The sequence below is a fragment of the Acomys russatus genome, chromosome 4 (genome assembly GCF_903995435.1).
Source record: "Acomys russatus chromosome 4, mAcoRus1.1, whole genome shotgun sequence".
NCBI lineage: Eukaryota > Metazoa > Chordata > Mammalia > Rodentia > Muridae > Acomys > Acomys russatus.
This window is the reverse complement of record NC_067140.1, coordinates 55,364,358-55,390,326: the sequence shown is the minus strand read 5'-3', so window position 1 is coordinate 55,390,326 and position 25,969 is coordinate 55,364,358. Positions and strand designations below refer to the sequence as shown.

The 25,969-nt window shown below is 48.5% G+C and overlaps 1 protein-coding gene across 1 annotated transcript in view; it reads left to right on the top strand.

Annotated features, from left to right (window-relative positions):
• The first annotated feature begins 116 nt into the window (after positions 1-116).
• Dnajc17 (DnaJ heat shock protein family (Hsp40) member C17) overlaps positions 117-25,969 on the top strand; it is a 33,921-nt gene continuing 8,068 nt past the window's right edge. Inside the window, 10 exon segments of the mRNA XM_051144400.1 lie at positions 117-279; positions 20,863-20,932; positions 21,384-21,418; positions 21,420-21,443; positions 21,701-21,788; positions 23,221-23,312; positions 23,549-23,645; positions 24,359-24,402; positions 25,323-25,400; positions 25,859-25,939. Of these exon segments, the coding sequence (XP_051000357.1) occupies positions 202-279; positions 20,863-20,932; positions 21,384-21,418; positions 21,420-21,443; positions 21,701-21,788; positions 23,221-23,312; positions 23,549-23,645; positions 24,359-24,402; positions 25,323-25,400; positions 25,859-25,939 (687 nt within the window). The 5' untranslated portion in view covers positions 117-201.

Here is a 25,969-nt window from a genome sequence, read left to right as displayed (position 1 = left end):
ATGCTGGGAATCGTAGTTCATTCTTCGCGACGCGCCCCCTCCGCAGTCAGTCAGACCTGAGCCGGAACACGCCGATTCCCAGGGGGCTTAGCGCGCCGTTGGGCCGCCTCCGAGCTAGTACCGACCCCCCCCCCCGCACCCCACCGCACTCACGCTCGGACTCTTGGGAGTTGTAGTGTTAATTCGGTCTAGGCCAGAACCATGGCGGTGGCCAAAGAGCTCTTACAAATGGATCTGTACGCGCTGCTAGGCATTGAGGAGAAGGCGGCAGATAAAGAGGTGAGAACCCGAGAGACATGGCGTTTCTTCGGTCCTCGCGCCTGCCTCCTGCCTTCTAGGCGCCGCCCTGTCCTTGACCGGGGAACGAGGAGGGGCGGGGGCCGGCAATGACTAAAAAGGGGGGACCTCCTGGCATTTCCTGAAAGGCTTGAGGACCTCATTAGGGAAGGAGGCACTGAGGAACTGTGTGACTTTCGCTGTCGCTGTCACAGTGTGTGGAGACCGCTTCGAACCTGAGACCCAGGCTTCCTTTCTTGCGCCTGCGCAGCATGAGCTGCACGCTGACCGTCTTACTAGTGTCAGTCTCTAAACTTCAGGTAGAGCCCTGGAGTTCAAGTCAGCGTTCTAGGCTCTTCACTCCCTCAGCAGCCACCCCCTTCTTCCCTGGATTTGGCGTTGAGGCCTAGGACCTAGAACGATCGGTTTTCTTTTCCTCCTTTTAAGTACCAGGTGGTCAGGTGTTGCTCTTCTCAGTGTGTGCTCCTTAGTGGATCAGGAGGTTAAAGCAGGTGGTGTGGAGTTCCACCTCTCACGGGCAGGTTATCGTGCAGGCGGTGAGACAGAGCAAGGTGTACTTAAGATTTTTGTTTTGCGTCTTCTACTTCACAGAAGGCTTCTGTCTTCCCTGAGCTCACCTTAAAGAGTGTTCTTGCTCTTAACCCAAAATCACTTCCCTCTGCTGTGCTTGGCAAGATGTGTGTCTACTGCTTTTTCTGCAGTGTGTGTTTCACTGCTGATTACAAACCATGGTGATGCTAACATGTTTAAAAACTTATCTCCTTTTAAACTTAAAAAGGGGGCTGGAGAGATGGCTCAGAGGTTAAGAGCACTGAATGCTCTTCCAGAGGTCCTGAGTTCAATTCCCAGCAACCACAGTGCTGGGGCTACAGGCAGGGCCACCTTGTCCATCAAGGCCTTTGATCTTACAACATCCAAAAATGAACTTGAACTTTTTTTTTGCCTAAACTTGTTCCTTCATTGGAATTCTCTATCTTTGGTGTTTTGGTTTGCTTGTTTTTGTTTTTCTTCCCCAAGACAGAGTTTCTCTGTGTAGCTCTGGCTGTCCTGGAACTTACCTTGTAGAACAGGCTGGCCTGGAACTTAGAGATCCACCTGCCTTCTGCGCCTCGAGTTCTGGGATTAAAGGCGTGAGTTGTCACCACATCAGGCTGTTCATCCATCTTGCTTTTACCTATCCTTCAAACTCGGTTCAGGGTTGAGGAGAGTCTTTTCCTGGCGTGCATGAAGTCCTGGATGTAGCCCTGAGCAGTACATAAGCCGGGCTGTGCTGTACACCTGTAATCCCAGCATTTGGGAGGTAGAGGCGGGAAGGTCAGAAGTTCAGTGTCATGCTTAGCTATATAGCTAGTCTGAGATCAGTCTGGGTCAGAGGCTTTCTTAGTTTGCTTTCTGTTACCTTGGAAGACATCATGGCCAAAGGCAACCTGGGGAAGACGGGGTTTATTTGATCTTAGTCTTCCAGGCAACAGTCCATTGCTGAGGGAAGTCAGGGCGGTCACTGAAGCAGAGAGCATAGGAACATCGCTTACTGGGTTTGCTTTAGCATACAACCCAGGACACCTGCCAAGGGATGGCATCTCCCACAGTGGGCTGGGCGCCTTCCACAGCAATCATTAATCAAGAAGATGACCAACAGGCTTGCCTCCAGGTCAATATAATGGGGACCTTTTCTCATTTGAGGCTCCTTCTTCTCAGATGTCTCTAGCTTCTGTCAGGTGGACAGTAAAAACTAACAACACAGAGACCCTATTTAAAAACACAGACAGCAGTGGAGTGGAGAGTAAGCAGGCATGCACTGCTCTTCCAGAGACTCTGAGTTTGGGGCATTTGTAGCCGATCGCCTCTGCAGACATCTGCACTCATAGGCTCACACACACTCACGGACTCAGACATGTATTTTAAAAGGAACCCAACTCAGTTTAATTGGCCCCCTCAGAGAGGTTTTGCCTGTTGTGCCTCAACCTCCATGCTGGATGTGAACCTCGGACTTTGCTAGGCTGGTGTCCTATTGAGCTACGCCCCAGTCTTTGCCTGGTACTCCTTTTTATAGCAGCTGGGTCCCCTCCTTTCCAGCACTTTATATTGGTTTGCAGCTATCTTCAGTTCTGTCGTTATTTGCCTTATGCCCTAACCCTCTCTGTGCTTCTACCTCTGAGAAGCAGAGCTGCTTGATGAATTCACGGCAGTAGGAGTCCTAGTAAGTGGCAGGCATTTAATAGGCTCTTAATAAATATTTGGTGAGGGAATGAAAAAGCACTGTAGAGACCACTGTGGTGACTTGAGAACAGGAGACCTCCAGCAATCAGGGCTGCTCTCAGGCCTGCCTTTCCCCACTGTGGTGACCTCCAGCAGTCAGGGCTGCTCTCAGGCCTGCCTTTCCCCACTGTGGTGACCTCCAGCAGTCAGGGCTGCTCTCAGGCCTGCCTTTCCCCAAATGTAAGATGAAGAATCAGGGTCAGTGATGTGGTCAGAGGAGAAGAGTACTTGCTGCCAAACCCGATGACCTGAGTCCAATCCCAGGAACCCCATGGTGGAAGGAGAACTGACTCCTGAAAGATGTCCTCTGACCTTCACATGTACACACACACACACACACACACACACACACACACACACGAGTAAACATAATTTTAAAAAAAGATTTATTTATTTTATTTATTGTATATATCTGCAGAAGAGGGCATCAGATCACATTACAGATGGTTGTGAGCCACCATGTAGTTGCTGGGAATTGAACTCAGGACCTCTGGATGAGCAGGCAGTGCTCTTAAGCTCTGAGCCATATCTCCAGCCCCAGTAAATGTAATCTTATTTATTTATTTTTTTGGTTTTTCGAGACAGGGTTTCTCTGTGTAGCCTTGGCTGTCCTAGACTCGCTTTTGTAGACCAGGCTGGCCTTGAACTCACAGTGATCTGCCTGCCTCTGCCTCCCGAGTGCTGGGATTAAAGGCATGAGCCACCATGCCTGGCTTGTAAATGTAATTTTAAAAAAAGATTTATTTATCTATTATGTATACAGTACTCTATCTACATGTACACCTGCTCACCAGAAGAGGGCACCAGATCTCATTATAGATGGTTGTGAGCCACCATGTGGTTGCTGGGAATTGAACTCAGGACCTCTGGAAGAGCAGACAGTGCTCTTAACAACTGAGCCATCTCTCCAGCCCCTAAATGATTTTGATTAAAAAAATTTTTTTAAAGATTTTAAGCTGGGTGGTGGTGGCACATGCCTTTAATCCTAGCACTCAGAAGGCAGAGGCAGGCAGATCTCTGAGTCCAAGGCCAGCCTGATCTACAGAGTGAGTTCCAGGCAGCCAAGCTATACAGAGAAACCCTGCCTTAAGAAACAAGCAAACAACTCCCGCCCCAAATTTAGACTTTTAAAATTTATCTTAACTGTATCTTTATTATTTTTAATTATATATCTGTGACTGTGTAAGTGTATGCACATGAATGCAGGTGCCCACAGAGACCAGAGGAGTTGGATCCCTTGGAACTGAAGTCACAGATGTTATAAGCCACCATGTGGGTCTTGGGAATTGAATCCAGGTCCTCTGCAAGAGCAGCTAGGACCTCCATCCAGCACCACCAAAACCCAAAAAACATCTTTTGGGTATAACCCGAGTACAGAGCCATGTGCCGATTCTGTGTGTGGTCTCTTCAGCTGTGCCTCACTTCCTCTTCCTCCTGCCAGTAGTGGTGGGGCACGCCTGCAATCCCAGCACTTGGGAGGCAGAGGCAGGTGCTTTACAAAGTGAGTCCAGAACAACCAGGGTTACGTACAGAAACCACATCTTAAAAAAACAAAGAAAGAAAACAAGAAAGAAAAAAACAACCAAAGCCAAATGTGTTACTATTTTCCATTTTTTTTTTTTTTTTTTGGTTAACAATGATTTGGGCCACCTGTGAGGCTTTTGTTTTTGTTTGTTTGTTTGCTTTTGAGACAGAGTTTCTCTGTGTAACAGCTCTGGCTGTCCTGGAACTTGTTCTGTAGCCCAGGCTGGCCTTGAACTCATGAGATCTGCCTGCCTCCGCCTCCCAAGTGCTGGGATTAAAGGTGTGTGCCACCACTGCCCGGCTGCATCCAGGCTGTGTGTGTGTGTTTTGTGTGTGTGTGTTTGTTTTCTTTTTTAAAAACTCACCAAACATACCTGTTTCAGGGACTTTTATACTTAATACTTCTGCTAGGATAGCCTTTACTTTGGGCATTTGGCCATCTAATTTTTAGTTGTCCCACACCCTCACTGGGCCTGTCCTCCAAGTGTGAGCCCTCAGAGCTGCATGTCATGTTAATGCCATTTTACTTTTGGCCTCTCCCATCAGGGCATAAAAAAAAGTGGCAGGGACTTCCTGTTTTGTTTGCTACAATCTCTAGCTCCTAGAACAATGCCTGTCCTTCACAGACATTCAGTAAACACTGGGTGAGTGAGGGAATGAGCTCGCATTGTTGTTTTCAGGCACAGTAAAGTTAGTGGACCAAAAGTTAATGTATTTCCAAGACTATGATTCATAATGCAAACTGCCTCACAGAAAGGCTGTACTGATTTACATCCCCACCAAGTAGGTACAAGGTCGCCTGCCCGTTTCTCGGCTTGAATCCTTGACGTTTGGCGGCAGCATACTAGGTACCCAGTGCCTTGCCTAGGACAGGCACGTCCAGAAACTTCACAGAAGTCAAACTTTCTTTTCCTTCCTTCTTGCATGTTTGGATAGAAACACACATGTTTGAGGAGGATAGAAGCAGTTCCTGTAAATGTTTCTTTTGCTATGGGAATTGCACCCAGGCCTTGTTCATAGGGAGCCCTCACTCTTCCCCTGCGTTGTCTCAGCCTGTAAATGTTTTTATTAAGTGCCTGCTGGGCGTCAGGCTGTACCTGGTGCTGGTACAAACCTGAACAGTTGTCCCTGCTGAGTGGCCACTTCTGATTTGTTTCTAGCCTCTGTTTCTTGCTTCTGGGCTCATCATTTTGAAGTTTAGAGGCTAGTGGTGACTTTTCTTAGAAGCTCATACTTTCTTTTTAAAGTTTTATTTATTTTTAAATCGTGCATATGTGTCTCTTTGTTTGGGCACATGTACATGAATGAGTGTAGGTGCCTGGGAACGCCAGAGGCATCTGATCTGTTGGAGATCCTCCTGGTGTGGGTACTAGGAACTGAACTCAGATCCTCTACAAGATCAGTAGTAAGTGCTCTGTGCTGCTGAGCCATCTCTAGCCCCAAAGCTTACATTTTCTAATTGGTGATTTTTTACAGATACATGGCGTGCATAAAGGAAGAAGTTTTCTTTTCTTTTCTTTTTGGTCTTTTGAGACAAGGTTTCTCTGTGTAGCCTTGGAAATAAGAGTTTTTCCAGCTAATCTTCAGTGAGGTCAAGAATTAATGCTCATCATAGCTGTCATGGTTTGGAGGCCGTGGACACTCACTGCTGTGAGTTGTAAGTGTGTTAGTGGTCTTTGTACTCACTTGCAGTCACGGCTAAGGAGAGGGACTTTGGAGTCATGACTTACCTCACTGGTAATGTGAGTAAATATTTAACTTCTTTGTGCTTTGGTTCCCCATCTGCCCAATGGAAGCTGCACTGTTGTGCGTCTGGACCCGTGCATAGCACTTCCTACAGCGCCTGGCACGCTCCCGGCCGGGATTGCTCTTTGTATTCTCATCGCAAGTTCTGGGTTTTGGTGTTTGAAACAAGGTTTCTTGTAACCCAGACAGGTCATGCCCAATCCTCCAGTTTCTTCCCAAATACTAGGAACCACCACACCTGATCATGCAAGTTTTTTTTTTTTTTTTTAGCTTTTCGAGACAGGGTTTCTCTGTGTAGCTTTGGCTGTCCTGGACTCACTTTGTAGACCATGCTGGCCTCGAACTCACAGCAATCCACCTGCCTCTGCCTCCCGAGTGCTGGGATTAAAGGCGTGCGCCACCACCGCCTGGCGATCATGCAAGTTTTAAAGTGAAGTATTTAGCTATGAGGTGCTCGCCTGTAATCTCAGCATCTGGGAGGCACAGGCAGGAAAATCAGTCCACAAGTTTGGGGCTATCCTGCTATCCGTAGTTCCATGCCAGCCAAGGCTACATTTCAAGATCCTGTCTCAGAAAACCAAAAGCCAGCAAGGCAGCAGCAGGTAACAGTGCTTGCTGCCGCCCCATGGCCCAGTGTGATCCCCACAAGGAGAGAGCCAGCTTCTTCAGTTGTCCTCTGGCCTCCAGTGGATCTCAGTGGAGACAGAGGTCACTATGGAAGGGAGACAGGATCATGTGAAACAGATTGAGCATTACCACAATTCAGTATTTCATGCAAATCAAATCGATGGAATTTATCACCATAGACCAGGCCCCAGGTGCTCATGCTGGGAGGCGGGTCTGAATAAACCGTCACTTCCTGTTCCCATCAGCTCTGACAGTAACTCATGAGCTGGAAGGTGGAAGGAGGCTCAGTGGCACTATGCAAGGGAAATAATGTAGGAAGAAAAAGAAAAACACGACTGACAGGATCAGGGAAAGCTTCCAAAACCTTAGGGAACAAAGAATTACCAGTATGGTTGGGGGCTGAGGAGGGCTCGGTGGTCAAGCCATTGGTTGTTCTTGTGGACCTGGGTTTGGTTGGCTACACTGATGGTGGCTCACAACCATCTATAACTCTCACCTACATGGCACCAGGCACACACATGGTACACAGGCATAAATGCAGGCAAAACGCCCATAAAATGGGAGAAAAATCCAACCAGCAAACAAACAAACCAGAGGGGAATCCTCATGCTTATTTGCTGTCATTGATCTACAGAGGTTCTGAACCATGTCAAGACCTTTCATGAGGGAGCATCAGGCAGGGACCAGGCCTCAGTTGTATAGTTCTTCAGTCCTTTGTGGTTTTCCTCCTGGTTTTAAGCACCTGGCCCTTCATTTGAAGCCTTTTGAGGGGTATAACAAATATTACTAGATAAAGCAAAGGGTTTTTTGTTTGTTTGTTTTTTGGTTTTTTTTTTTTGTTTGTTTGTTTTTTTTAGTTTTTTCGAGACAGGGTTTCTCTGTATTATCTTGGCAGTCCTGGGCTTGCTTTGTAGACCAGGCTGGCCTCGAACTCACAGAGATCCGTCTGCCTCTGCCTCCCAAGTGTTGGGATTAAAGGTGTGTGCTACCACAGATATGGTGGTGTACGCCTTTAATCTCAGCACTCGGGAGGCAGAGGCAGGCAGATCGCTGTGAGTTCGAGGCCAGCCTGGTCTACAAAGTGAGTCCAGGATAGCTAAGATAACATAGAGAGGGCTGGAGAGATGGAGGTTAAAAGCACTGTCTGTTCTCCCAAAGGTCCTGAATTCAGTTCCCAGCAACCATATGGTGGCTCACAGCCATCTATAATGAGATTTGGTGCCCTCTTCTGGTATGCAGGCAGAACACTGTATACATAATAAATAAATCTCAAAAAGAGAGAGAGAGAGAGAGAGAGAGAGAGAGAGAGAGAGAGAGAGAGAGAGAGAGAGAAACTCTGTCTTGAAAAACAAAAAACAAACAAAAAAAGATTTATTTTTATTTTATGTGTATGAGCATGTTGCCTGCATCACATGCATGCCTAGTGTCCGTAGAGAGGGGAAGAGAGCATTGGATTCCCTGGAACTGGAGTTATGGACAGCTGTGAGCTTCCATGTGGTAGCTGGGAACTGGACAGCTGTGAGCTTCCACGTGGGAGCTGGGAACTGAACTTGGATCTCTGCAAAAGCTGCCAGTGCTCTGAACTGCTGAGCCATCTTCTATGCTTATTGATACATTTATTTTTTTTTTTATTTTTTATATTTGGTTATTTGAGACAGAGTTTCTCTGTGTAGCCTTGGCTGTTCTGGAACTCTCTTTGTAGACCAGGCTGGCCTCAATTAGAGATCCACCTACCTCTGCCTCCCAAGTGCTGGGATTAAAGGCCCACCATGGTTTTTTTTTTTTTTTTTTTTTGGTTTTGTTTTGTTTTGTTTTTTTGTTTTTGTTTTTTGAGCTACATCTCACAATGTAGCCCTGGAACTTGCTATATAGACCAGGCTGGCGTGGAACTCAGAGAGATCTTCCTGTTTCTGCCTCCCGAGTGCAGAGATTAAAGGCATTTACCAAATGTCCAGCTCAACATTGTTTCTGTAAAAAGATTGAAAAATCATCAGAGGTTGGAGAAATGGCCCAGCCATTAGGAGTACTGGCTGTACTCCCAGATGTTCTGAGTTCGAATCCCAGCACCCACATGGTGACATATATGTATCTATAATGAGATCTAATACCCTCTTCTGGTTTGTAGATATATATGCAGACAGAGTATATACATTAAATACATAAGTAAGTCTTTTTTGTTTGTTTGTTTCCAGACAGGTTTTCTCTGTGTAACCCTGGCTGTCCTGGACACTCTATAGAGCAGGCTGATCTTGAACTCAGAGATCTGCCTACTTTTGCTTCCCAAGGACTAGGATTAAATGTGTGTACCACCCAGCTGTAGGCAGAGGCAGGTGGAGCTCTGTGAGTTCAAGGCCAGCTTGGTCTACAAAATGAGTCCAGGATAGCCAGGACTACAAGAGAAACCCTGTCCCCGACCCCCTACCCCCACCCCAAAAGGCCTGCACCACCACCACCTGGCTAAATAAATAAATTAACAAAAATAAAACCATCAGTTCTGAGGCCAGAAAAGAGCTTGAAGGAGCAAGGTGAGATGGAGGTGTGGCAGGAGGCAACTGTGCCTTATAAGGAAGGAACAGGGCTTTGCTAGATTTGAGGCTGAGGCAGGAAAGGAATCTGTGGGCTTTGACCTAAATTGGATTCTTTGGGTATCTTTGGGTCACTTGTGGATTTGAGGTCCATCTGATAGGCCATGTCCAGAGAGAGCCCTTCTAGGCTAGGTACTGGAACTATCCACTGGAGGACTTGGTTTCATCAAGGCACAGGCGTGGTGGTGGTGCACAGCCTCTGTCGCGGGGGTCTCTTTCTGACTAGCTCTGGCTGAAGTGCTGGAGTTCAGAAGTCACACAGCTGCCTGTGAAGGAAAAAACTCGTGGCCAGAAGCTGTTCACTAGCATTCACAATGATGCCTCACCTTTATATGCTACCAGAGGCTTTCCCATGTCTACACTTCATTTGATGTGATCTTCAAAACAAGGCTAGGATGCAGGCAAGGACTATTAACTCCAATTTACAGATGAGAAAACCAAGTCTCAAAGGGGTTAAGTGATTTGCCTGGCGTAAGGCAACTAATAAATGCCAGAGTCCCTGCCCAGACCTGAACACTGCTCTCCACACTCCAGGAGCAATTAGGGCAACCAGAAATGGTCTGTGTGTCCCAGAAGCACCCCTGACCCCCCAGCCCCCTGCCACACACACACTGTGTATGAGTGACAGAGACTTGATCCTTGTGAGCAAAGCCACCTGATATGGTGAGCCCAGCAGGTGTGAACTGAGCTGGGAGGCTTGAGGAAATGGTAGATACTACAGTTTCCATTTCAGCGCGCGCGCGTGTGTGTGTGTGTGTGTGTGTGTGTTTACAACTCACTGTGGGAGGGCCCAAGCTCAGAGAGCAGAGTTCTACCCCCAAGAGAGAGAGAGGCAAAATGGCTCTTGGTCTGGGGCCCAGATCTCTAGGGGTTGAGGGTGACAGCAGGCCATGGGAAGAATAGGGCAGCAGATCCAGGGTGTCTGGTGGATCTGGGGATGGAGATCAACAGACTGAGACAAGAAGGTGAGAAAGGTTTTGGGATGCGAGCCTGAGACCCAGGTGCTTAGAAAAGAAGGAAGAGATGAGGCTAGAAGGAAGGAAGGGCGGCACCGAGGGCTCCAGGTGCGAAGTTACAAGCTGAGGACCAGGAAGGAGTGTTGGGAGGACTTTAAAAAAAAAAAAAAAAAAAAAAGGAGGACTTAGAAGTGAGAGTAAAGGGATGAGAAGATCAAACAAGACCGACTGAGGACCCCCCACCCACACCCTGAGTGCACTAGAGGGAAAACACAGCCAGGCTGAGCGAGCTTCAGCCGACTCTGGTCCATGGCTAGCACTAGAAAGACCTTGGTGTGGGATCTAGGCACCCCCAGAATCACCTCAAGCCCACCACCAGGCTTCCATTTTGGGGACATTGAGCTGAGGAGGATGGTGTAGGATGGCTGCTTCCCTGCTTGTGTGCAATCGGAATGGGGCACAGTCTCTGGGCATTCAGACCGTTGAGGTTTTCAGTATTGTTTCTGTGTGGGTGAAGAAATAATCATGGCGGTCTTTCCGGCAGAGGGGACTGTTGCTCATTAGTTCCCTTGTTCTTTTGCTGTTTGCTTTTTGAGACCAGGTCTTACATAGCCCATGGCGGCCTCCCATAGCTATTTGGTTTTTTATTTGTTATTTATTTGTTTTGATTTTTCTTTTTTTTGTTTTTTGTTTTTTTGTGACAGGGTTTCTCCACAAGCCTTGGCTGTCCTAGACTCGCTTTGTAGACCAGGTTGGCCTTGAACTCAGAGATCCAATTGCCTCTGCCTGTTGAGTGCTAGGACTAAAGGCATGCACTGCCACCACCTGGCAGTTTGTTTTATCTTTTAAATTTTTATTTTATTTGGCCAAGTATAGTGAGTGGTACATGCCTTTAATCTTAGCACTCTAGGGGCAGGGACAAATAGAGCTCTGTGAGTTTGAGGCCAGCCTGTCTACCACAGCAAATTCCAGGCCAGCCAGAACTACACTGTGAGACCCTATTCAACCAAACCAAACCGAACCGAACCGAACCGAACTGAACCAAACCAGGAGTCTAGAAAAGACAACTTACTGAGGCCGGGAACCAGAACCACCACAGTGGGAACCACATGTTACCCCCCCCTCAGCCCACACCACGGGGGAGGAGTGGGCAGAAGGAATAAGGCCGCAGCAGCACTCAGCCCTGCAGCGGTGGCCCCAGCAGAGTTCCTGTGGCCTTCTGGGTACTTTGCCCCCAGGCACCCAACAGAGTCTTGCTGCCTCCAGTTTCACTTCTTGAAGTGAAGGAACTCCTGACTCACTCAGGAAAGCAAGGGCTGAGGGATCCAGTAAATAGAAACAGCCATCATTAACTTAAAAGAAAGGTGCCCTACAAAGAACACATCATTATTTTCTTAAAGGCGGCTGTCATTTCTTATAGTAAAACTTGGAGCCTGGTAAGTAAGAGGTACAAGTAATTAGACCCAGCTCTCAAAATCCAGGCCAAGCAGCAGCACCCAGATGAGGGCACACAGGAAAGCAGTGACTACAGCGACAAAATGAGCAAACCATCTGGGCGATTCAGCCAGAAAGCATTAGCAAGCCCCCTGGGTCAGAAACGGGAACATTCTGTGATCACAGCCTGGGCACTCACCTCTCCCCAAACCTTCTCGTTCCCTTGCTAGCAGGGACACCAGGGGCTATGTGACGACTGCCTGATGTCATGGGCAGAAAAGCAACACCGGGCTCTGGGCACACAGCTCTAGGAATCCCCTCTGTAAGAGGTCAAGGGCAACCCGAGCACCATCATGAAGCCCTGTCTCATAAAATAAAACAAACAAGGACTGGAGAGATGGTTCAGTAGCTAGAAGAACTACTGGCTGATCTTCCAGAGGACCCAGGTTCGAATCCTAGTACCCACACGTCAGCGGACAAGTCTGTAACCCCAGTTCCAGGCAATATGACTCCCCTTTCTGGCCTCCATGCTCACGATACACAGACAAACATCCTGGAAACAGTTATGGAGCTCCAGGTGGGGCTGCGTGCTGCGGCGGCCTTATTCCTTCTGCCTGCCCACCTTCCTGTGGTGTGGCCTGCGGGGCGGTAACAACTGGTTCCCACTGTGGTGGTTCTGGCTCCCAGCCTCAGTAAGTTATCTTTTCTAGACTTTTGTTTTGTTTTGAGCCAGGATCTCACTGTGTAGCTCTTGCTGTCCTGGAATCCACTTTGTAGACTAGGCTAGCCTTAAACTCACAAGAGATCCGCCTGCTTCTGCCTCCTGAGTGCTGGAATTTAAGGCCTGGCCTGGCTCAGATGTGGTTTTTGACAGAGAAGGTGTTAGCAGGTGGAAGGGGGAGTTATGAAATAGTGGCGTGGCGAGGCTGCAGGGTGGGCGCAGGAGAGTGCTCGCCTCCTTCTGCTCTTCTTCCGGCCTGAACTAGTGGACTTGGTTGAGGCTTTCTAATTGTTTGGGTTGAAAGCAAATGAATGTTTGCCCTTTTCATGGGACAGATTTGTATGCCTACTAGATGCTGTTTGTTTCTCTGCTCTGGGCCCTGAGGACACTATCTCAAAAAACAAATTGAACTATTGCCACCACTATCAAGAAAAAACTTAGTAGGCGTCCCTTCCTGGGGGGCTGGAGAGATGGCTCAGGGGCTGAGAGTACTTCCTGCTCTTCAAGGGGACCCCGGTTCTCCAACAGAGGGCCTAAGAAGTTTGGTTCTCAGCACTCACAGCTGCCTGTAACTCCTGCTCCATAGGAGCTGGTGACTTCTGGTCTTTACAGGTACCTACACTGAGTGCAGATACACCCCCAATAAATAAGTGATTTAAAAAAAAAAAAAAAAAAGGCATTTGGGGGTGGAAACAGGAGGATCAGAAGTTCAAGGTCATTTCTTAGCTATGTAGTTGAATTTGTTGCCAGTCTGAGATTCATGAGACCCTGTGTCAAACAAACAAACAAACCCCAAATCTTCTGCAAATTAAAGTTTATAATTGGACATGGTGGTGCATTCCTTTAATCCCAGCACTTGGGAGGTAGAGGCAGATGGATCTCTGTTAGTTCTAGGCTAGCTTGGTCTATCTATATAGTAAGTTCCTGGCCAGCCAGGGCTACATAGTAAGACTGTGTCTCAAAAACAAAGCAAAAACAAAAGTTTAAAGTCCTCTGGGGCCTTTGGTTACCTGAGCTCTTTGTCCTTCCGGAGCTGTGCCTAGGAGACAGCTTGATCCTCTGAACTGTGGTCTGTGCAGGGGGGTGGGGGGTGGCAGCACCTGAACCATCTGATGTCACCCAGCTTCTCCTTTTTGTGAAGTCTCAGGAATGCAGGTGTTCCCAACAGCTTGAGAGGCACACGGGCGTCGCTGGCAGCTTTCTGTGGCCGCCGGAACTCTGCCTGAGCCTTCCTGGTGTCCTTGGAAGCCGCTTTCAAGCTGGATTCCCTGTGTCCACAGTCTTGGCTTTATCCTACACCTTACATGATATTTCCTTCTGAAAGTTCCTCTCCTTCCAGTCTCACCAAACTTGAGAAAAGCACTGCTTTGTTGAACTTTTTCCATTTTTAGAGGAAGTGCTTGGACTTGAACCAGTGAGCATTTGGAAGACAGCAGATGGATCTCTGAGTACAGCTAGCCTGGTCCACAGAGTGAGTTCCAGGACAGCTACTATAGAGAGAAACCTTATCTTGAAAAACCAAAGTGTGTGTGTGTGTGTGTGTGTGTGAGAGAGAGAGAGAGAGACAGACAGACAGAGAGAGAGAGAGACTAGAGAGAGACAGAGACAGAGAGACTAGAGAGAGACAGAGACAGACAGAAATGGATGCATGTGCAGCTCAGAGAACAATTTTGGGAGTTGGTTCTCCCTCCACTCTAGGTTCTGGGATCAAACTCAGGTTTGCAGGACCTGCTTGTAAAGTACTTTTATCCACTAAGTCATCTTGCTGGTTTCTGTTGGACATTTTAGTCTCAAATATAGCCTTATTTCAAGCACTTGGGAGGGAGAGGTAGGCAGATCTCTGTGAGTTTGAGGCCAGGCTGGTCTACAAAGTGAGTCCAGGACAGCCAGGCTACAAGAGAAACCCTGTCTCGGAAAGGAAAGGAAAAGAAAAGAAAAGAAATATACATATATGTATATTTGTTTGTTTGTTTGTTTGCTGGGGATTGAACTAAGGCCTTTGCATGCCAGACAAATGTTCTACTATTGAGCTCTATCTGCAGTCCTTAATATTTTTTTTTTATTCTTTTGAGAGGTTTCACAAAATTGCACAATCAGGCTTGGAATTTTGGTTTATTTTATTTTGTCTTTTTTGAGACAAGCTTTCACTCTGTAGCTTTGACTGTCCTGGAACTCACAGTGATCTGCCTTCTGAGTGCTGGGATTAAAGGCATGAGCCATCACACCCAACTAGGCCTGGAATGTTTACTGTTCCTGCCTCAGCCTCTAAAGTAGCCGAGAATAAAGGCTACCAGGCCCAGCTTGAAAAAGCAGCATTGAGAATTGAGGCCAGATGGCTTTAGGAGAGTTGTTTATCTGGTGAGAAACTGTTCAGCTGCTGGAGTGTCAGGAGGGCTGGACAGAGCTGGGATCTAGTTTGTAAGGAAGCACCAAAGTCCAGACCAACTGGTTCATAGTCAAAACTAGCCTCCAGCCTTCGTCTCAGGGGCGAGCTCTGCCTAGGACAGGTTTAGCAGCTAAGTATAGTAATAACTCGTCAATCCAGACAGACACACTGACCAGCATTCTTAGAACAGTGTGAGTTGGTTCGTGGCCACTCTGGCAGATTTCAGGCTGTGTACCCAAGCCCTCCACTTTCTCAGTGAGAATATTTCAGAGCTCCTGGGGCACCCATGGACCATTGCTGTCCACCCAGACCATTCAGATTGGTTTTGTTTGTTTGGGTTTCAACACTGTCCTCACTTCGTAGCCCAGTACTTTGATGAAAGGTGTGTGCTACCACACCCAGCTTTGGGCTTATTATTGAGACAGGGCCTTGAACTTGCTCAAGGTATAGGGTGGCCTTGAACTTTTGGTCCCCCTGTTCCCACAGCTCAGATGCTAGGATCACAGGGATGTGCTAGCATGCCGCCTTTAGGTTTGGGAACTTGTGTGGAGTGTCATATTGGTTCCTTTAACCCTTCCAGTAGCCCTAGGGGGCGGGTGCTGTAGAGCCTGAGAGCCAGTGAAACTCTTACTGTTAGGATAAGAAAGATTCTGAATTTGAAAATACATCTCTCACAATTCTAGAACCTTCTCTTGCTGAGACATGTTGCCTCCTAACTTAAAGTAGTTGAAAGAAAGCCTTATTTAAGTGCTTGTTTGTTTGTTTGTTTGTTTTGAGGCAGGGTTTCTCTGTGTAACCCTGACTGTCCTGGACTCACTTCGTAAATCAGACTGGCTCAAACTCACAGAGATCCACCTGCCTTTGCCTCCCAAGTGCTGCCATTTTTTTTTTTTTTTTTTAAGATTTTTAAAATTATGTGTAAGTGTTCTGCCTGCAGGCCAGAAGAGGGCACCAGATCTCATTATAGATGGTTGTGAGCCACCACATGGTTACTGGGAATTGATCTCAGGACCTTTGGAAGAGCAGCCAGTGCTCTTAACCTCTGAGCCATCTCTCCAGCCCCCTCTTTTATATTTTTATCTGTTGTGGTAAAGGTGTGACGAGGCTGGGAGTCGTTACTGTTCCTACCTTTTTTGACTGGAGTGGATTTTGTACATGTGTGGTGCTGGGGTTTGCCAAAGCTACGTAAGCTAAAGTTGTATCTCCAGCTAAAATAGCTTTTGTTGGCTATAACAGTTGCAAGTTTTTGCTGATGGATTTTATGTATTATAATCAACTCCTCACTATACCAGTTTTCTCATCCTCATGTGTTACATGAGGGCAATAATATCTACCATGAAGGGTTTTGTTTTAATTTTTTTTAATCCATAGTGACTGTTTGTTTGTTGGTTTTTCCAAAACAGAGTCTCTGTCTGTGTTAGCCTTGGCTGTCCTGGACTCACTTTGTAGACCAGCCTGCCTCAAACTCACAGTGATCTGCCTTTCTCTGCCTCCCAAGTGCTGGTAAAGGCCTGTACTACCACGCCCAGCCATAGTGATTCTTAATTGTTGAATTAAAAAAAAATGTTTAAAAGTTTATTGCCGGATGTAGGGTCAATAATTAATTAATTTTAAAATAATAAGAAAATTGTTTTCTGTTGCTTTTTAAGATTTTGTGTGTGTGTGTGTGTGTGTGTGTGTGTGTGTGTGTGTGTGTGTATACAGTATTCTGCCCTTGTGTGTGCCTGCAGGCCAGAAGAGGGCACCAGATCTCATTGTAGATGGTTGTGAGCCACCATGTGGTTGCTGGGAATTGAACTCAGGACCTTTGGAGGAACAGACAGTGCTCTTAACGTCTGAGCCATCTCTCCAGCCCCTTGTTTTTGGTTTTTTTTAAGACAGGGTTTCTCTATGTAGACTTGGCTGCCTTGGACTCACTTTGTAGATCAGGCTGGCCTCAAACTCACAGAGACTGCCTGCCTCTGCCTTGCCACTATGCCTGGCTTTTTTTTTTTTTTTTTTTTTCATGTGTACTGTTCCTTCACCGGCACAGGCTGCCATACATATGCAGCACTTACAGAAACTTGAGTTAGCTATAGTTGTTAGCTGTCCTGTGGATGGTGGGATTTGAATCCAGATTCTTTGGAAGAACAGAGTGTTCTTAACTATGGAACCATCTTGTTACCTGAGAACAGGTGCTGTTAACTCCTGAGCCTTCTCAGCTGCCTAACATCCTTTTGTCCTTGTAACTAATAGGTGAAAAAAAAAAACAACTCTTAAGGGGTTGGGAATTTAGCTCAGTGGTAGAGTGCTTGCCTAGCAAGCACAAGGCCCTGGGTTTGGGCCTCAGCTCTGAAATTAAAACACAAAACAACCTAGCTCTTAATTTGTGTGTGTGAGGACAGATTTTTTGTTGTTGTTGTTACTAATCATATTTTATGGTTTTTTTTTTTTTTCTTTTTGAGACAGGGTTGCACTACATAGCCCCGGCTAGCTTGGAATTCACAGAGATGCCCCATCTGTGCCTGCTGACCACACCCCAAGCCTCCACACCCAGCCCTTTATATTGTTTTAAGAATTGCTTCTTCTCGTCCTCGCTTTCTCACTTCCCTCCCTCCTTCCCTCTCTGGAGATGGGGGCACTAGATGGCTCAAACTCACTAGTTAGCTGAGGATGACCTTGAACTCTTGATTCCCTGTCTCCACCTGTATGGTTTTCTTTTGTTTTCCCCTCCTGTCAGTCTCACCATGTAATTCTAGCCTACATGGTTTGAACTCATCGTGTAGCCCAGGTAAGCCCTGGGCTCCTGGAGATTCTGGCAATCCTCTGTGCCTCTCTAGTACTAGAATTATAGGTGTGTGCCGTCACACCTAGCTACCAGCTTCATTTTATATTTTTGTTGTATTTCACTTTTAAAAAATCAGATAAAGATCCTTAAAACAGAAAAGAAAAGTTCAGCGTGGTAGCGCACACCTTTGATCCTAGCACTTTGGAGACAGGTGGATCTTTGTGAGCTCAAGGCCAACCTGGTCTACATAGTGAGTTTCTAGGGCAGTGAGACCCTGTCTTGGAAAAAAAGAAATACTCTATATATTTTCATATATATATGCATATATATGCTTATATATGAAAAGCTTAGTAAAGTATGGCTTAAAAATAAAAGAGATGGGACCAGGTCTGGCGGTGGATATCTTTAATACCAGCAAGCACAAGGGAGATCCTGTCTCAAGAACACCAATTAAATAAAATAGTTGCAGCTGTGGGCTCAGTGGAGGCGAGAAGACAGATGACATGGCGCCTGGAGTTCATGACGATGGTTGCGCATGCACAGCTACCTAGCAAGCTGTCTTTGGCCTTACCACTGTATTGGGGTTTTGGAGGGGAGGAGGCTGGGGATGCAGCCTCGTTCTGTAGCCTCGGGTAGTCCATAGCTTCCCACTGTCCTGATGGCTGTGAAGCCTTCATGCCCAGCTCCTTGCCATCCTTTAATAAGAGAGCCGGGGTAACGAGCATGTGGGCTGAGATTTGCATAAGTAGGCGATTGCGAAGCTGGAACAACAGGATGAACACCTGCTCCCTCGATGGATGCCCAAGGCCACCTGTCTCTTCAAGCTGCATCTGGAGAGCCAGGCTAGCCTTGGTAGGTGTAGGTGTGGGACTGGCTCAGCCCAGCAGGTGGCAGCACAATCCCAGAGATCCTGGGCCCGGTGGCTGGAGGTACATTGACTCAGGTACCTGCCTGGTGGCCTCTCGCCCTGGAGATGCTGGCTGCCTGCCTCTGAGGGTCCTTATTTAGCTCACTTGAGTGTAGAGGTGGCATTCGTTCCCTCTGAGAAACCAGGAAGCCAGAGTGCTGAGGTGCTCCTTTCAGGAATGGGAGCAGCAGCTTCCCTGTACAGAACAAAGCGAGATGCGGAAATCGCAGAAGCAGCCAGACACTGGCTCTCTACCACCTTTACTGGAAACCTGTAAGCAGGCCGTGTGATAGCTGTTGCTTTACTTATTTTATTTTACCTGTATGCGTGTCTGTGCACGATATGCATGCAGTGCCTGAAAAGGCCAAAAGAGTTATAAGTGGTTGTGAGCAACCATGTGGGGCTGGGAATCGAACCCAGTTAATTGCAAGAGCAGCAACTGCTCTTAGCCTCTGAGCCATTTCTCCAGGCCTTGCTTTTTCGTTTTTGCTAATATAAGAAATGCTAGAGGTTGGCCTGGTGGTGAATGTATGTGATTGCAGCGCTTAGGAGGCCGAGGCAGGAGCAGGGAGCAGTTAAGGTCAGCCTGGACTACACAGTAAGTTCAGGTAGCCTGGTTCTATGTCATATCAGGCCACTCTTAGAAAAAACGCAGCCGTCCTTTCTGTGCATACCTGTGATCCTTGCTCTAGCTGCCTGTCTCTAGCTAGCTATCCATCCATCCAAAAGTAGATTTTTTTTGAGACGGGGGTCTCAGAACTCAACATGTACCCCAGTCTTGTCTCAACATGAACTACCAATCTGCCTCAGCCTCCCAACTTCTTGGATTCCAGGCCTGAATGTCACTCCTCATCACTTTCTCAGAACTCCTCTAATGTGCTGAGAAAGAAGCAACGGTGTGCCTGACCAGGTGTCTGTACCTGTTTGATTTATTTGCTTTTAAATGTTAAACCACCACCACCACCACCACCACCCCCCGCCAAGCTGGGTGTGGCAGCGTACACCTTTAATTTGGGGAGGCAGAGGCAGGCAGATCTCTGTGAGTTTGAGGCCAGCCTGGTCTACAGAGTGAGTCCAGGACAGCCAAGGCTAACACAGAGAAACTCTATGTTGGAAAAAAATACACAGACAGACAGACAGACACACACACACACACTCACCTTTAATCTCAGCACTCAGGAAGGAGGCAGAGGCAGAGGCAGGCAGATCTCTGTGAGTTCCAGGACAGTCTGGTCTACATAGTAAGTCCAGGACAGCCAGAGCTATGTAGAGAGACCTTGTCCCCAAAAATAAAAATGAACTAAAAATGATATTTATTTATTGAGTGTGTGTGTATGTTGTGTGTAGGAGTGCATATGCATATGTGCCATGGTGTGCTTGTGACGTTTGGAGGACAAGCTGTGGGAGTTGGCTCTCGTCTTTCACTTTAGCGTTCCAGGCATCAAACTCAGGTTGTCAGACCTGACAGCAAGTGCCCTTACCCGCTGAGCCATCTCTCCAGCCCCTGTAGTGGTTATGTTGTTTGTTTTGATTTGATTTGAGATAGGGTCTGATGTAGCCCAGGCTGGCTCTGTAACTTACTGTACAGCCAGGACAACCTTGAACTCTTGACCCCAGCTTCTGCCTCTGCAGAGCAGAGTTTGCAGGCATGGACCACCACACCAAGCCATTGCCATAGTTTTGGTTGTTAGGTTTGGTTTTTGGAAACAGAGTTTCTCTGTGTAGCCTTGGATGTCCTAGACTCACTCTGTAGACCAGGCTGGCCTCGAACTCACAGGATACACCTGCCTCTGCCTCCCGAGTGCTGGGATTAAAGGCGTGTGCCACCACACCTGGCCATTGTCATATTTTTAATGGGTCTTCTGGTGATAGAAATTTTGCTAGTTCCACTTACTGTTGTTGCATTGAGCATCTTTATATACTTATTTTGTCATTTCTCTCGTTCAAATTTGTAGGCTGGATCAAAGGGAAAGTGTGTGTGTGTGTGTGTGTGTGTGTGTGTGTGTGTGTGTGTGTAGTTTTGTTTTTTGTTCATTTGTTTTCCAAGACAGGATTTCTCTGTGTAGCCTTGGCTATCCTGGACTCACTATGTAGACCAGGCTGGCCTCAAACTCACATTGATCCACCTGCCTCTGCCTCCCTGAGTGCTGGGATTACAGGTGTGCACCACCAGGCCTGGCTGGGAAAATACATTTTAAAATGTAATTGATAAGATCACCTCACCAGACCACCTGAGTGTCATGTCTGGAATCCATGTGGTGGAATAAAGAACCAACTCTACCTCCTATCCTGACTCCCACATGGCACAAGAACACAAGATAAATTAAAAACACGTAAGTGTGTAATAATGAAGCTTTAGCAGCTAAGGTTTCCTTCAGAAAGGTGGCTGCAGTTTCCATGGCCACCAGGAGTGTATCTAGTAGCTGTTTGCAAGTGGCTGTACTGACACCAGGACCAAGTGATGAGACTGGGCTCTGCTAGAAGCAGGCCCTACCTCCCTGCTGGACGTCAGTGGCCAGCTCCCTCCATGGCCTTCGCCTTTATTACAGTGCCATGGTGGCTGTGAAAAGGGAGCTAGAGTCTCTGTTAGGTGGCATGGGCTTTCCTGTTGTCCCTCAGGGAGGGTGACTGATTTGTACTCTGACTCTTCTAGGTGAAGAAGGCATACAGGCAAAAAGCGCTCTCCTGTCACCCAGACAAAAACCCAGATAACCCCAGAGCAGGTGAGACTCTCGAGACCTGCTCACCTGACCTCAGCTCTGTGTGTCTGTGCTGTGGGTGTGGATGCATGTGGCTGCTGTGAGCAGCGTAGGGCTTGGCTTCACATGTCAGGGGTATCCAGTTGGTTGTGAGTGTACTTACTATTCACTGTTGGCTTCTTTGAAGGGTTCTGCTGAGAAAGCACAAGAGTGTCACATCTGGGCTGGAGAGATGGCTCAGTGGTTAAGAGCGCCACCTGCTCTTCCAGAGGTCCTGAGTTCAATTCCCAGCAACCACATGGTGGTTCACAAACCATCTATAATGTGGTCTGATGCCCTCTTCTGGCATGCCGGTATACATGCAGGCAGACCACTGTATACATAATAATAAATAAATCTTTTTAAAAAAAAAGTATCACATCCAGCTTCATTTCTTTTCTCTTGTTATTTTTTATTTGTTTGTCCTTGTGTGTAGCTGAACTCTTCCACCAGCTTTCCCAGGCCTTGGAGGGTACTGACTGATGCTGCAGCCAGGGTAAGTCCCACCTCCTTTATCTGAATTGTCCCCAGGGACTAGAGATTGCTGCTGTCTAGAAAAACCTAATCTCATGCATTTCAGAAGCTGACTGGGCAGGCTTAGCTAGCACTGGGATGTGAGGACTTCGACCCTTTGCCCTGTGGTACCTACTTGTTGGCCAAGCTCCAGGGATCCTGATGGTTCTGGGTTGGGGGCAGGGGCCAGGAAGATGCCAGATCTCCTCTGGCTGACTCTGCTGTTTTGGGTTTTTCCAGGCTGCTTATGATAAGGTGAGGAAAGCCAAGAAGCAGGCAGCAGAGAGGACCCAGAGGCTCGATGAGAAAAGGAAGAAAGTGAAGCTTGGTAGGTGACCTCACCAGGCTGGCCGGCCTCTGGCTTCCCTCGGCCTTCGCTCTTAGTCTCCCTCTGCTTTCTCCTTAGAGCCTTTGTAGAGCTTTCCTGGCAGAACTGTGTGGAGAGGCGGGGCCCTAAAGGCTCTCTCAGGAATGACATAGCTACTGATTTACTACTAAAGTTAAGACTCTTCGGGCTGGAGCTGCGGCTCTGGGGTTAAAGCACTTGTTGCTCAGGCAGAGGACCTGAGCTCAGCTCCCAGCACCCACGTGGCAGCGCCCAGTCATCTGGCGCTCCAGTTCTAGGGAGCTGATACTCCCTTCTGACTTCTGCAGGTCCCAGGCATGCAGGTAGCGCATGCAGACAAAACACATAAAAGTAACAATAAATACAGCTAGAAGCTTGCCGGAGTGGGAACTCACACAGAGTCCTTACCTCTGGCAGAGGCTGGCTTTTCCTACTTACTCCAGCCCCTTCCTACTAAGTCTGCATTCTGAGAGGCTTCCTCAGAGATACAGGGAGCAGAATATAGTCCAGCATCTACAGATGTGTGTTACATTTATTTATTTAGTGTGTGGGTGTGCATGTGCATGCCACCGAGCACTCATAGGTGTCAGAAAACAACTTGCAAGAACCAGTTCTCTCCTTCCACTGTGTGGGTTCTGGAGCTGAACTCAGGTCATCATGCTTGGCAGCTAGCGGATTTGTGCTGGGTCCTCTCACCGGCCCCACCTCGGTCATGTTTAATGAATTTACCAAACAAACAGATGGGCTAGGGCCTGCTTAGTGGGAGAATGCTTGCTTAGGTCAAGGCAGGGATGGGAGGCAGAAGGGGGCACGTTCTGGGTAAGTCAGGTAGGCAGAGAGGAAAGTGAGTCCTAAGCCTGAGAGAAGGGTTTGTTACAACAGTTGTCCTGGCACAGGCCTTGGGATGTGGGAGTACACCAGCAGCAGCCGGCCTGTCTGAGGAGAGGCCACGGGAACTCAGGCCACGGTGAAGCTTGCCAGAGGAGAGGGAGGAAGGGACACAGTGAGAACTTGAGTTCTGTGATGGGAAATGAATCAAAGCTGAGACTGGGCCAGGTCAGGATGTGATGCCAAACCACAGCAACAGAGGCAAGCTGCTCCACCCACAGGCATCTTTGACACAAGGCCCTAGGCTGCTGACCCAGCACCCACCTGTTCTCTGTTCACTTCATGGAGAGAACCTGCTTGGTCAGTGTGAGCCGTTTTAACTCTTGCAGACCCGTGGCTGCTTGGCTGGAGCCCATGTCTCTTCTGTGTGTGCCCCTTTGCAGTGGAAAGTAACTGCAAGAGATGGCTGGGTTGCTCTATGGTGCCCATCCTGTCTGAGGTGGTGGGGGACAGCCCGAGCTGGGGTGGTCTGAGGCTGTAATAGACCTACAACTTAGACACTGGACCACTCAACCCTTGTGCCTAGACCTGGAGGCCCGGGAGCGGCAGGCCCAGGCCCAGGCCCAGGGGAGTGAGGAAGATGAGGAGAGCCGGAGCACCACAACCCTAGAACAGGAGGTGAGCACCCAGACCCTGGGCTGAGGGTCACCACTGCTGGAGGGTGAGGTGCCTGAGTAGCTATTGTGTGGGGAGAGCTTGCTCTGTTTGTCTTCTGTGGGAGCTGGGTGATTTGTCCCACCCACAGGTTGCTGGGCCCTAGCTTGCAGGTGGAACCTCCCAGGGACCTTTACGAGGTGGGCCAACCTGGAATTGGATCTGCACAGAATTGTCACCCTCCGCTTCCCGCTCTGCAGATTGCGCGCCTTCGAGAAGAGGGTTCCCGTCAGTTGGAGGAGCAGCAAAGGTTGGTCCAGGAGCAGATCCGCCAGGACCGAGAGCAGAGGCTGAGAGGTGAGACTGCACCCTGTCTCCTGAGTGCTTGTGCTGGCTGCTTCCTGCAGTGCCTGTGGAGGGCCCTGTCTCCTGAGTGCTCGCCCTGGCTGCTTCCTGCAGTGCCTGTGGAGGGAACCCTGTCTCCTCAGTGCTCGCCCTGGCTGCTTCCTGCAGTGCCTGTGGAGGGCCTCCTGTCTCCTGAGTGCTTGTGCTGGCTACTTCCTGCAGTGTCTGTGGAGGGTCCCCTGTCTCCTGAGTGCTTGTGCTGGCTGCTTCCTGCAGTGCCTGTGGAGGGCCCCCCAACCCCCCGCTAGAACCCTGTGGATACCCCATGTTGTTCCACAGCGTCCTCCGGTGACACACACTAGTTTGTAGGAGCCTTATGTGCTTCTTACAGGTCTCAATCCCAGAGCACATCTTGAGGGAAAGGCCTTGGGGTACCTGGCCTTAGTGGAACTGAGGGGTCTGTATCTGCCTCTGGCCCCTAGGATGTGTTCCCAGCTTTTCAATTGGGAGAGCTAACAGGTGGCCTTCAGGAAGTGGCTGAGCCAGCTATCCAAGAATGGGGTGGGATTGTGTCTAGCTTCCCCTCAAGACCTTTCACCAGGAAAGGACAGGCATTTCCCTTGGACACGAGGAGCCTTTTATGTCAGTCCTCTGGCTTGGTGCCACCTCTCCGGTGGGAGACCTTGGACTCTGAAATTTTACTCCCCCCCCACCAATATTTTTAGGAAGAACAGAAAATATTGAAGGCAAAGGAACCCCCAAACTAAAGGTGAGTCTGTAGGATCTGAGATCACAGCACAGCAGCTCTCAGTGAGAACAGGTGCTTTTCTGTGGGCAACTGTTACATTCTTCAGTCATCCTGGGCCTGGACCTTAGGACAGTCTTTCAGAGCTTGCCTCACCAAGTGGCTGTAACATTGGCAGGTGTGGGCAAGGCATCCTCAAAAGCCCTTTGAAACATGTTCTAATAGTGCCACGTTGTCACTAAGACTGATCAGGCTGCCTCCCGCTCAGTTTCTGTGGTTCCACGTTCTGCTCTGTCCCTTGGGGTGTCCAGGCACTGCCAGACACTGAGCGGAGAAGGATGAAGCAGAGCCCAGAACACATGGGGTTTGCTGGGAGGGGTGGGGGAGGCCTTCGAGATTTTGGTGTTAAGCTTTTCCCAGCTCAGAGCTGTCCCAATGAAACAGCAACTTCTTAGATGTCATTTAGGGAAATCACTAATGCCTGTTTATTCAAGGTGGACAAGAACTATATATATAAGCCTTGGGGAGTGGGAAGGGATTTCCAGGGTGGGTGCATGTCATTAGTTGGGGCTGAGATGCTGGTGATGCTTTATTTGCATCCAGATGCCAGGCCAGTGACTACCTGTGACTACCTTGAGAATTGTGGGGTTGTCGGGGGGGGGGGGTCACCAGGCTACGTGCCCTGGGGCATTAGGCACAGAAACATGGGCTCCTGCAGGTCTCAGGGAGGGATTTTTGGTCTCAAGTTGAGATTTTTGGGGTTTGGACACGTCTCTGACCTCACTCTAGCTCCCTGCCTGTTTTCTCCAGTCGCCCAGCCTACATGCCCCACAAATTTCCACAGGAAGCATGGTTTGGGTGGCGAGCAGCAGAGTTTCCTCTCAGAGGGGCAGGCTCACTTGTGCAGGGCAGTGTAGGTGATGCTGCTGTTGTCGTCTTTGTAGCTAAAGTGGAAGTGTACGAAGGAGGATGAGTCCCAAGGTGGCTACTCCAGAGATGTCCTCCTCAGGCTCTTACAAAAGGTACGCTCCGCTGGCATCTGCCACAGTGGCCCTGAACTTCATCTTTTCTTGTCTGTGTCATAACCACAATCAGCCTAGAGACTCCCCTAGGCCAGGGCACCCTTCATTAGAGTTACTGTGCGCCCTTCTGGCCAGCTCTCCCTCCCTGCCTAAGCCTAGCCCTTTCCTTGAAGCACAGGGTTTAGCTGGGTGTGCCGAGGTGGCTGCCTAGCATGAAAGCTCCCTCTGTTTTCCTGCTTTCAGAAGTTGAGACAGCTGTGCCGTGTGCTAGCCTAGGTCCCCGTGCTCTGCCCATCTCACCTTTGCTGTCCTCTGTACCTGAGGAAATGAAAACAACTTCATTTCCTCTCCAGTCTTGCTCCTCTGCATCCCTAGAAATAGCTTATTCCAAGGCTGGACTGTAGCATAATGGGCCACACTGCATGTTCAGTCATATTCTGGCTCTCTTGTCCCCACAGTATGGGGAGGTTCTCAACCTGGTGCTGTCCAGAAAGAAGGCAGGCAACGCCATAGTGGAGTTTGCAACTATCAAGGCTGCGGTGAGTACTGTGTGGGCCTTGAGGGCCACT